Raw genomic sequence first — 12,500 nt, forward strand, 5'->3', positions numbered from 1 at the left:
TGAGGGCTCTGATTTAAAGGGCGAGAGAGATAATGTGTATCAAAGTAGGTTTCGATAAGGGCATACAGATGAGGCAGATGAGGGCGCGGGCGTGGGGGCGGGCAGCCAAGGGTGGAGGGTGGCGCGCGTCTAGATAATCTGCAGCCAGAGCGCCGCGGCACGACCGGGGAGCCACGACCGCCGCCTGCGCCTGACGCTGCTGTGCTGCCCCTCGGCCCTGCCTTGTTGCTTGCTGCCTGGCCCTTGCGGCTCTGCAAACACAGGGACAAGAACATTTTGTTTGTTTGTGTTGATGTGTTTGCTCACTTTACCGGATGTCGTCTGTTTGATCTTGTGGTTATCATTATTTCTTGTTTCCCTCTCATTTTCCTCCTCTGTTCCTCTCTTTTTTTATCATTTGTTTCTTTCTCCAACTCGACCTTTTTCCCTGAACGAACTATGGACTGGCGCGGACGAGTACCCACCATGCAAAGGTGTTGCGCCGTGTGCATGAGTGGTGGGAACCGTCTGTGTGGGTAGAGCGAGGGGAATAGCGTGGCGTAAGGGTGACGTGAGTTGAGTGGTAGATCGGGTAATATTGTGGTTGGTTGTGGTATGAGAATGTGGGGTTGACTGGTATGTTCAAGCGTGACAACAATGAAGTGTGATGTCCATCGGTGGTTGGTAAACCGCAGTTGGTGTGGGATCAGTGGTAAGCACCCACGTGGAGGCACACTCACACCTCCTACACCCTCCAGGAGCTTAACCCCCTCCCCTCCCCTTGGTCCCTCCCACCACCACCACACCCAAAGCACCCCCTCCCTCCACCCCCGGTGCAGTACTACACCCAGGCTCCTTCTCTACGACTCGGCCAGAACCTCCTCGCCGACGTCTCGCCTTGGGGTCCCTCGCTCGAGCTCTCCACACTCCCGCACTCTCACCCCGAGTGTAAGCGCGCGGGACCGAGTCTCCTCTGATCTCCGGCGCGATTTCACGAGCTCTCCCTCTCTCGTTGGACTCGTGTGCAACGAAGCTCTCGGACTGAGGTTTCCCTGTGCTTGAGGACGACTTTTTCGTTGCGGAGTTTCGTGGTCGTCAGTTCAGTCTTGGTTCCCCTCTCCTCGGCTGTGCGGACTCCATAATTGTCACTGTCCTGAGCGGGCCCCGCCGTGTCACTGGCCACACGAATCGCATTGCTAGTGTCCCTCGCTTCTGTTGCGTGTGTTGTCCCGGGCTGCCGCTGTATCATGGAGTGACTGGCGCCTTGTAGTGTGACTCGGCGGATGCGTTGACCCGCGGACTATAGTGACTAGAGGAATATGATTGAATGAAATAGCTGGACGAGATCGTGGGGGATCGCAACTTGTAGGCTCCCGCGGTGTCATGGTGTGCCGGGAACCCACCTTGTGCCAGCGCCCGAGCCTGCACTTGTTGTGTTTCGCAAGTGACGATTTGATTTGGCACTGAACTGACCAATATCTTGAACTGACACACTAATCCCGCGACCCGGCACACAACTGCCCAGTGCTTCAGGATTTACACCGCTCTGTCCATCGGAAGGAGGAGAAGGCAAAGAGTAGGCGTTATATCCACCGTGAGTGACAAAGCTAAAGTGTTATGGTGACTACAGTGAGCGGAACAGGAGAGTACCTCCACCAGCCGCACCACCGACTTCTGGATCTGCCGCCCTCCAGCCACACCTGCGACGACAGTCTTGCCACCATTACGTCCACCGCGACCGCCCCGGCCACCACCGCCGCCCTTCCGCACGCCGCCGCGCACGCACTCAACAACAAGATGGTGGCCGTGTGCGCTTCTGGCAGTGTAAGAGAGTGGCACTGTGTCATTGACTGTCTAGGCACCGATGTCTTGGTGGTATGCATGTTCTCTCTCTCTCTCTCTCTCTCTCTCTCTCTCTCTCTCTCTCTCTCTCTCTCTCTCTCTCTCTCTCTCTCTCTCTCTCTCTCTCTCTCTCTCTCTCTCTCTCTCTCTCTCTCTCTCTCTCTCTCTCTCTCTTAACTCTCGACTCTTGTTTGTTTGTGTATGTAGGTAATTATGAAAGCATGTGGATGTTTAAATATAAATAGGTATGTGTGTGTACGTATTTATAATTTTTCGTCGTGAGTGTGCTGTAAACCCTGTATTTTTATTGACGAAAAGGAAATACATAGTTTATTTATCCCTGTGCGTGCGCGAGTTAAAATCCATTTTAAACAAGCGAGACTCGTGCATTTGTGTCCGTGAAGCGCTCTGTTTACCTTGTGACGCGAAGAGTAAACAAAAACTCATGCGAAAGCAAGTGGGACACTTCAGTTACTCTCGTAGGTGGTGGAGGCTAATTTGGCGGCGCGCGGGGTGCCACGTTTTCTTTTGAGGGTCGAGTGCCACGAGACTGGCTCCCAAGATGGCCGCCACGCGACCGTCTTTTCCTTGTTTCTCCGTGTATTTGTCGTTGCTATCATTATCATCAACATCACCATTATTCATCCTCACAGCCCTTCCTGCATCTTTAACTAGTTATAGTTGCTCCTTTCGGGCAAAGGAGCAAATAACAAGCGGCACAATTGCAAATCGTTGCAACAGTTGTAATTATCAGAGATTGAAGAGATTGACGCCGAGAGAGACCGAAAGAGACCCTCCTCCCTGCCTCTCCTCCTGCCATCGACTGCCGTACTTCCGCACCCGCGCATATAAATCACCGGGCCACGCCGCGCCGTAATGTGGATCGAGACACCGTAAATGCTTTATTACAGACACGCGGGTTCTTTTGCTGGCGGACGAGAGAGAGAAAGAGAGAGAGAGAGACACACCCCCGCACCTCGCCCGTCCAGATTTGTTTATTTTGTGTTATGGCATTATCTATTAGATTATGTTATCATAATTGTTGTTCTTCGTGTTATTCTTGTCTTCATCGTTATCGCTATCTATGATAGAACTACGTGTATTAGTGACAATTTTGTTTATATTTTATTTTTCCCGTCTTTCCTCCGCTCCCATACGTCTTCTGACAGAATACGTATGCACGTCCATTTTATCCGATTGAACCGAATTTTGACTGCGGCGTTTTCAGGGGGATTTGGGCAACGTAGGATTTTAGTGGATTGTAGAGTGAAGCACCCTCGCCCGCGCGCGCACACACACACACACACACACACACACACACACACACACACACACACACACACACACACACACACACACACACACACACACACACACACACACACACACACCTCTCTCTCTCTCTCTCTCTCTCTCTCTCTCTCTCTCTCTCTCTCTCTCTCTCTCTCTCTCTCTCTCTCTCTCTCTCTCTCTCTCTCTCTCTCTCTCTCTCCCTCCCTCTCTCTCTCTCTGTCTGTCCACACATTAAGTCGTGGTGTGTGGTTTTATTTCTATTTTTTCTAGAACTCGTAATTCAGCGGCGAGGACTTAAGTGTCCATTTTCGGGTCATTTGCATGGCGGTGCATGTATGGACACGGGATTGGCTGGCGCACGTATTAGCGGCGGCAAAGGCGCGTTAACCGCCTCCCTGGCACAGCTGGACCGAGGGACTGCGGCGCTACAATAAAATGTAAATAAATTTACATACTGACTGAGGGCGCCCGGGTGGGGAGGAGGTGAGGGCGAGCACATTGCATAAGGGGGCGGGGTGAGGAGGGAAGGTGAGGTAGGGGGCGGGAGGGAGGGAGGGGTACAGGGTTTCTTGCTCTAGAGAGTAATTAAGAGAGCTGGTTTCTGCGGCAAGGTCTTTTGCACCGAATTAGCATCTCGTCAGCGAGTCCCGGCGCGGCGAGCATGTCCGCCGGCGGCTTTCCAAATGGCTGATTTCCGCGAGCGGGCAAGCTACTTTTAGCGGGTTAGCCTTATTTGTTTGTAGTCGGGCAAATCACCCGTTTCCGGAACGGAGGCCGGTCGAGGGGGTGGGGGGAAGGGAGGGGGGAAGGGAGGGGTAGCGAGTAAGCGACAGGGAGACGAATGGGAGCCGGCCAGTCTCCAACCAGGCGGACAGGTGCTCGAAGACCCGGGGGGGAGGTGGGAGGGGGGGTAATGCCGGTAACACTTGGAGATTATCTCTCGGGTGCCGTTTTGGGAGAGGTTTATTTATGCATAGTGCGGCCGAAGTGTGAGTGCGAAAGTAAATTTTTGGATTTTGGTCTTCGTTTTTCTTTAAAGATTTTCTTCTAAAAAGTCTAGATGTGGACCTTGTTGACGACTCATTGTAGTGGTTTATGAATTTTATCAATTCATCCTCGTAAGAAAATTGATCAGTGTTCTTTCTGTTGCACACTTGTTCAATCAGAATACATCCAGTCATGACCTGTAACCAACCCTCCCAGTCAATAATAACATGCGTAAAGTGAAAGGTGAATCACTTTGTTTTCCAAACCAGTCGGACCAAAACAGATATTGTTTTCGCGTTTTTATATTTTTCACAAAGTGTAAAATGTGTCACTGGAGGCGGAACATGGCGTGTGCAGAGCCAAGCAAAAAGGTGCATAATTGCGCTCTGTTTTGTTCTGGCCGGGAGTGCGAAGAGACCTATCGGGCCGCCACTGGTTTTACTTGATGTGCGTTTGTGTTTGTGTTTGGGAGCTTTAGCGAAAGGGTTTGTTTTTATGATAGAAATGTGAGTACCTGGTTGTGTTGATGAGAGTGGATTTGCATGATCTGAATCGCATGGCCAAGGTTTTGGTGATAAGTTGTTTATTGTAGCTGTCAGGTGTGAAAGTTATCTTATGACTCGGGAAACAATTTGTATGTCCTAGAATATAACCTGTTGTCTAGTGTGCCTGACGTTTGTCTCTAATCTTTCACGCCTTGTCAAAAATCGTGAAGGGAGTGGGTAATTGAACGAAGATATTCAGATGACTTAGTGCGGTTTAATTACGCAAGGAACAGGAGATCATGGGCTGATTTTCCACTTATCCGCATAGCATAAAGTCTTTTTTCTTTATGCTTTCTTTATTTTTAATGGTCTACGCCCATCTTTATCGTCCCCTCGCTCTGAATACTTATAGCACAGGTTTTGCTTGTATTTACAGTAGTGCCATGCTTCCCACCTCTTATGGTTCATGGCCGTCCGATCTGCCACGTGGTTTCGTGCAAATGTTTGGCATGCAACTTAGGTTCGCGAAATCGGGTCGCCTAGAATTAGTTTGGTCCGGGGGTTGCGCCCTACTTTTTTTTCATTATTATTCTTACTGGTTCCTTCTTTTTGGCAAAATGGTAATGATGGCGATCGTTGCTGTGTCTCAATAAACAGATGTGGACGCGGGACGAAAGGGTAGCGAGGGCCTAGGGATGGAGGGGGAAGGAGGAAGGGAAGGGAGGGGGGGGGTAGCGCTCGGCCGTGAGCGTCCCCCGCGGCGCTTGTTGCAGCCTCGGCCGGCCTTATTCGTCTCCGTCAGGCGAAGGAATCCGTCCACGTCAGGTTGTGAATGCGCGGCCGACACAGACGAATCCCCGCCGTCACCCGCGCCCGCCCGACTCCTCCAAGCAGCGGGCGGAGAGCGAAACCGCAAGGACGTCTCTCCCGCCTTGGCCCTCCCAGTTTTCGACCCTATAGACGCTTTAGTCTTAATGGCAGCGCCCGCCCTCTCCCCACCCACCCGGGGGAGATTCCCACAGCCAAATTAATGATGTATAAAATGTACATGTCCCGTTTTGCTCATCCTGCTCCATTACACCACCCAGAGTGTGAGGCGCCCGGCCGTCCTCGCCGTCTTCATCGTGGTGAGTGTGGTGGTGATAGTGGTGATAGTGTTACGAAAGTCCTGCACAGAGATAGACGGAAGGCTTTAATAAGAAATTAAGAAACCGACACAAAGCTATCGGAAAAAATAGTTCATTAAGATAGCTAAACGGCTGAGCAATAGAGACATTAGGGTACGAATGCAAAGACAATCACAAAAAACTAGACTCCAGTAAAGTGTCAGACTCGAAGGAGAAAACGAACCCACGCAGTTAGGAGAGTGGCATCACAAGCAGCCTGTTGAGAGTGAGAGAATGCGAGCGTTGGCAAAGAAGGAGCGACGGCGAGTTCCCATGCGACAGGGTGGCGCTCACGTTCCGTCCCGAATCCGCGCCTTGGGCAACTCGGATGCTGTCGATGTCGCCGGGGGACGTGGCGATGCAGGTGGCGAAATCCAGCTGGATCTCGTGCGCGGAGCTGGCGGAGCTGGCGCGGTGACGTCAGACCGGGTCGCTATTGATAGTGAGTCTGAATCAAGATGAATGTGAGTGATGATTATTGTTGCTGTTTTAATATTGACCATGATTTTTATTATTATTGTGATTGTAATATTACAATAAAGAATTGAATGAGAATCGCGTGCAAGCATTCTAAAATTTCCCTCAGCACACTTCTTCGGAAAGACGTGAAAGTTGTCCGGGAGAGCCAAACCCGTTTGAAGCATTTGCATTCTACTCTTTATATCAGATCGTTGAAGAAAATAAAAACAATAGAGAGGAGAGTAGGGAAGGGAAAAATCCTTCGCGACAGGACGGAGCAGAAGAGGGATGGCCGAGCGCACCGACACCGGAGGAATATTTGATGACACTGAAATATCGGTTAAATTCCAGTAGTGTCAGGGGGAGGAGACGGCTGTAGGTTTAGAGGGTCGAGATATATATACCATGGGCGGGGGAGCGGACCTGCCATAAATTATCCCAGATGACTCGCTACTGCCGCATTGAATTCTCCAGCCCGCGGCAGTCTCTGCCCTGCGCCTGCTCCTCGGCCGCGCTTCTCCCCTCTTATTATGATAATGATGAGAGACGAAGCACCGGAATAAGAGGTAGTTGACGCAGACGAACGGAGAACAAAGTGATACAGATGGAATTTCTGCGCAAGGGAAGATGGAGCTGGGTACCTCCTCCTGCGCAGACGACTAGGAGCGAGAACTGCGGGATGTTTATGTCATACCCAACGTTCGGCTTTATGAGACGATTGGGATTTCGCTGCGGATGGAGGAGAGTGTGAGTGTGCGTGTACATGTGCGTGTGCGTGTGTATGTGAAGGAGAGGGAAGGAGAGAGAGAGAGAGAGAGAGAGAGAGAGAGAGAGAGAGAGAGAGAGAGAGAGAGAGAGAGAGAGAGAGAGAGAGAGAGAGAAGCACCGAGAAACAAACAGGCAAACGAATAGTCGATTTTGGATACATCAGCACAGAGTGATGCAACTTCCGACGAGAGAATGTCATACGTGATATCTGTTACAGTCGTGGGAGCTGCGTCCTCTCCCGACACGCAACCTCCGAGCTGGCGTGCGAAAAGCCGTAAATATGTGAACGGCAGATTTAAAGCGCCGTGGCCGCTGGCAGATACGAATTTTAAGGCTCTCGTGACATGACGTAGGTGTTCAGAGCTTAGGTCGCTGAGGACGGTGTTGGGTCGACCGACTGAGCAGGAGCGGGAGGCAGGTTGTAGTTCTTGGATGGGCGTCAGGAAGGCGGCTTCCGGTATGGCCCTCGTGAGTAGTAAGGAGGGCGCGGGTGTCTTCGTGAAGGCACGAAGGGATTGGTGTGAGTGCTAAGAGTTATTGGGGCTAGCAGTGTAATGTAGAAGGGGGGATGGGGATGGCTCAGGAGGTGGAAGGGGAGTGGGAGAGTTTTTTTCGGTTCGTGTTACTGGTAATGACGGGAGTGCGAACTGAGGATCATTTTCTGAATCGCCTGTTTGCAGCTAAGCTTCTTGTCTTTCGCCCCCCCCCCTCTTTCTTGTGTTGCCCGTTTTCTTGCGGTAGATTCCTATTTTTAATGCAATATTTTTTTCAGTATTTACGCAGGTATTGTTTCACTAAGCAGTATCATCTTTGTTTGGTGGCAAGGACGCGAGTAAAGATTGCTTGCGAATAGCGTGCGTGTCCGCATGAACATGTGTGCGTTCACGTGTGCATGTCTGTGCACCCAAGTGTGCGTATGCGTGCGAAAGGGCCCAGTCGTTCTCTCTAATGGTTTAATGGTGCGGTTTACATCAATTGTGCGATGTGGTTTTCGTTTTAACGGCGCGCAGATCCTCCTCGCCGAAGCCATGACGCCCGAGCTATCTCCTGTCCCTCGATGCCCCGCTGCGCCGCCGCTCCCGCCGCTCCCGCTCGCAAAGGCGGGATGGGCGCGTGCTGGAGGACGACTCGGGCGCTTGGCCTTCCCTAGCGGGACCCGGACCTGGCACTGTCTAGGGGAAGGGAGAGGGATGAAGGGGAGGGGGAGGAGGCCGGGCCACCACAGCACAAATTGGACCGCGAGTTTCTGTCACCTCGGCCGAAATTAGACATTTGTCAGGGTCTGTGGGGCGTGGTCGAGCGTGTCGCGACGTGACCACGACGCTCACCGCAGACGCCTTATTAATTGACTCACGCCCACGCTCCACCGCGCTCGCCCACAGGGTGAGGCAGGGGGTAGGTGGTGGGGACGGGGGTCCTTCGCGGGCTTAAATGACGCTTGGGAAAGAAGAGAATGGGAAATAAATGAAAAGTTGGACAGATAGACCAAGATGATGAGGGTGAAGAGAGCGTAAAATAAATGAGAGGAGGAGGAGGAGGAGGAGGCGACGGCGGGAGATCGCCAGCGCCGGGATGTGATACAGTATGGCGGCGCCCTTGGGAGTCCGGGAGCTCGCGCCTTCGTCTGCTCTCTGCGGGCGAGACCTGGGTGGGGAAAGGGGGCGGGGGCGGGGGCGGGGGCGGGGGCTCATTATGCTTTTACGAAGTGGAAAGGGAGAAGATTGTGTGAACTGTGTAGGCCTATCTCGTGTGTATGTATGTATGGATGTATGTAAAGTCACAGATACATAGTTGTGTATATATATTCTCTGTATGTATGTATTTGGCTTTGTCTATTAGAGCATGTATGTAGCATTTTACCATCGTTGTATTTGTGAAAAAAATCCTTTGGAAGGAATGGCAACTTCGCCTTTTTTTATCGTTATTTGTTATTGTTGTAAATAATATTATCATGAATACTACTACTACCTTTACTATTATCACTGTCATTATCATTATCATTATTATTATTGATATCATCATCATTGTAATAGTTGTTATTATTACTATTATCAACAATATTGTTGTTATTATTAGCATTTCTGTTATCATCATCGTTATCATAATCATTATTATTATAACTTGTTATTTTTATCTTTATTGATATTGCTATCACATTATCACTCCGTCTGTTACCACTATTAATATTATCAATACTGCTATTATTGTTCTTGTTATTATTATTATTACTCTTATAATTATTATTGTAAGGTCAAATGAAGGAGATCCGGTTCCTATATCTCGACTGACCCTAATTAGAGTAGCGATTTTTTTTTTTTTTTTTTTTTTTTTTTTTTTTTTTTTTTTTTTACGGTCGATTTTGAAGCAAATTTTCTAATTCCCACCTGCGGGCCTTAGATAAGTCGTGTTGCTGAAACCTCGGCCTTTAATTTTGTTTGACCAAATTATCATCAAAGTATATTGTTGTTGTTATTATTATTATTATTATTATTATTATTATTATTATTATTATTATTACCATTATGATTATCATTATTATTATCAGTATGATCAAACTTCATCATCAATATCATTTATATAATGTACTCCAATTCGCACTTAATTCATTATGCTGTCGGGAAGGAGACAAAAGCTATCAGACAGACATGCAGGCTAGCAGACAGACACAGGGAAATGGCGGGAGAATCGTCCACAGCCACTGCATGACATGACATTGGGAATTCATGTTCGTGTCTCGCAGTTAGTATTTTTGTCGAATATGATTATTAATGATTTTTAGTTGCACAGATTATCTCCGAAACTGGAAGTTTCGTCACATTCTACTTGTTTCCTTTCGCTAACAGAAGTGCTTTCCTCCGCAGGGTCGGCTGGGCAGCCTGGTCCGGAGCGGGGAAATGGAGCGGTGGCAGGAGGTGGTGCAGTACCTAGGGCTGCCCAACCCCCACCACACCCAGGCGCCGCACACGCCCATGGCCGCCCACAGTGCCTCGCCTACCCACGCTCATGGGCATGGTCCCCCCCTCCACCACCCGCACGCCCTCTATCCTCCCCACGACGCCGCCACCGCCACGCCCGCGGCGCCCGTGCCGAGGGGCGTCCTCCTCAACAATGCCACGCTCCCGCCGCCCATGTCAGATCCCATGAGTCACAACATCACGTACACCAACAGTATGGGTAAGTAGTCCTCAACAGTTCTTTCCAGATGCGCGACTCCACGCCTACGCGGAGGAGTAGGTGTACGTGGGCCTCGCAATACTAGATCCGGTGCTGCCCTTGTCGCGGCTTGACCTCTTCTCCCTCTTTTCGACTCTCTTGCGAAGCTCCTCTTTTCTTCTTCATCAGTTTAGGTGCCTTCCTGCTTTGCTTGTAGGCGATTCGCGTTCGTGCTTCATCGCCGCCTAGCAGCGCGTGCAGCGGGAGTCGCGGTGCCGGCGGGGACTGCGGTGGCGCCCTCGCTCTAACTGCATGTCCCCGCCGCGCGTATATTTCAATAATGTGTTGCTACTCTACATTTTGGGATAATTTGCCATAATATTGCGGTCGCGGATATTATTATGACATACGTGAAGTTATTAGGGCTGGGAATTGTCTGCCTCTTCGTGTATCTCTGCTGTCGACGATGCAGTGACACGATTGCCGCCCGGTTTATTGTGCCCACGAACACCTTTTCGGTTTTATTCTCTCTCTCTCTCTCTCTCTCTCTCTCTCTCTCTCTCTCTCTCTCTCTCTCTCTCTCTCTCTCTCTCTCTCACACACACACACACACACACACACACACACACACACACACACACACACACACACACACACACACACACACACACACACACACACACACACACACAAACACACACACATTCTCTCTTTTTCTCTCTCTCTCTCTCTCTCTCTCTCTCTTTCTCTTTCTCTTTCTCTTTCTCTTTCTCTCTCATTTCCCTCCTCTCCCTCCCACCTTTTCCCCCTCTCTCTCTCCTTCTCACCTTTTCTCTCTCTCTCCTTCTCACCTTCTCTCTCTCTCTCGCTCTCTCTGTCTCTCTTCTCTATCCCCCACCTTTTCTCTCTCTCTTTCTCTCTCTCCCACTTTTTCCTTCTCTCTCCTCTCTCTCCCACTTTTTCCTTCTCTCTCCTCTCTCTCCCACTTTTTCCTTCTCTCTCCTCTCCCTCCCACCTTTTCCCCCTCTCTCCTCTCTCTCACCTTTACCCTCTCTCTCCTTTCCCTTCCACCTTTTCCCTCTCTCTCTCTCTCTCTCCTCTCCCTCCCACCTTTTCTTTCCCTCCCACTTTTTCCTTCTCTCTTCTCTCCCTCCCACCTTTTCCCCCTCTCTCCTCTCCCTCCCACCTTTCCCCCCTCTCTCCTCTCCCTCCCACCTTTTCCCCCTCTCTCCTCTCCCTCCCACCTTTCCCCCCTCTCTCCTCTCCCTCCCACCTTTTCCCCCTCTCTCCTCTCCCTCCCACCCACCTTTTCCCCCTCTCTCCTCTCCCTCCCACCTTTTCCCTCTCTCTCCTCTCCCTCCCACCTTTTCCCCCTCTCTCCTCTCCCTCCCACCTTTTCCCTTTCTTTCCTCTCCCTCCCACCTTTTCCCTTTCTTTCCTCTCCCTCCCACCTTTTCCCTTTCTTTCCTCTCCCTCCCACCTTTTCCCCCTCTCTCCTCTCCCTCCCACCTTTTCCCTCTCTCTCCTCTCCCTCCCACCTTTTCCCTCTCTCTCCTCTCCCTCCCACCTTTTCCCTCTCTCTCCTCTCTCTCTCCCACCTTTTCCCTCTCTCTCCTCTCTCTCCCACCTTTTCCCTCTCTCTCCTTTCCCTTCCACCTTTTCCCTCTCTCTCCTTTCCCTTCCACCTTTTCCCTCTCTCTCTCTCCTCTCCCTCCCACCTTTTCCCTCTCTCTCCTTTCCCTTCCACCTTTTCCCTCTCTCTCTCTCCTCTCCCTCCCACCTTTTCTCTCTCTCTCCCACTTTTTCCTTCTCTCTCCTCTCCCTCCCACCTTTTCCCCCTCTCTCCTCTCCCTCCCTTCCTCCTTCCCTCCCACCTTTTCCCCCTCTCTCCCACCTTTTCCCTCTCTCTCCTCTCTCTCCCACCTTTTCCCTCTCTCTCCTCTCCCTCCCACCTTTTCCCTCTCTCTCCCACTTTTTCCTTCTCTCTCCTTTCCCTTCCACCTTTTCCCTCTCTCTCTCTCCTCTCCCTCCCACCTTTTCCCCCTCTCTCCTCTCCCTCCCACATTTTCCCCCTCTCTCCTCTCCCTCCCTTCCTCCCTCTCTTTTCCCTTCCTCCCGGACCCGAGGATCGGACAGTTAGATAAATACAGAGAGAGCGACGGAAGGAGAATGCGAGCACCTCCTTAGTAATAAGAGGGTACGTGTCACACGCAGCCACTGTGGAAATGCGAACGTGGCAGTGTGTGGCATCGCCTTTTCATGCCTTGCGTATCTGCCCTTCTTTTTTGCTCTATTTTTGATTGGTTCTTTTATTTTTGTTTTTCTCTTAGTTTATCTTTCCGATTATTGTTTCTTGGTTCTCTCTCTC

The 12,500-nt window shown here is 50.7% G+C and overlaps 1 protein-coding gene across 12 annotated transcripts in view; it reads left to right on the plus strand.

Moving 5' to 3' along the window:
• The window catches only part of cnc (NFE2 like bZIP transcription factor cap-n-collar), a 412,613-nt gene that overhangs the window by 373,444 nt on the left and 26,669 nt on the right, over positions 1 to 12,500 (plus strand). For all 12 annotated transcript variants that reach the window (XM_086554849.1, XM_086554850.1, XM_086554840.1 and 9 more), the window contains one exon: positions 9,841 to 10,153. In XM_086554849.1, coding sequence (XP_086410975.1) covers positions 9,841 to 10,153 — 313 coding nt within the window. The remainder of the gene's footprint in view (positions 1 to 9,840; positions 10,154 to 12,500) is intronic.

Source organism: Penaeus japonicus, unplaced genomic scaffold (assembly GCF_977035675.1).
Source record: "Penaeus japonicus unplaced genomic scaffold, GWHDUDI00000001_assembly GWHDUDI00000030, whole genome shotgun sequence".
Lineage (NCBI taxonomy): Eukaryota > Metazoa > Arthropoda > Malacostraca > Decapoda > Penaeidae > Penaeus > Penaeus japonicus.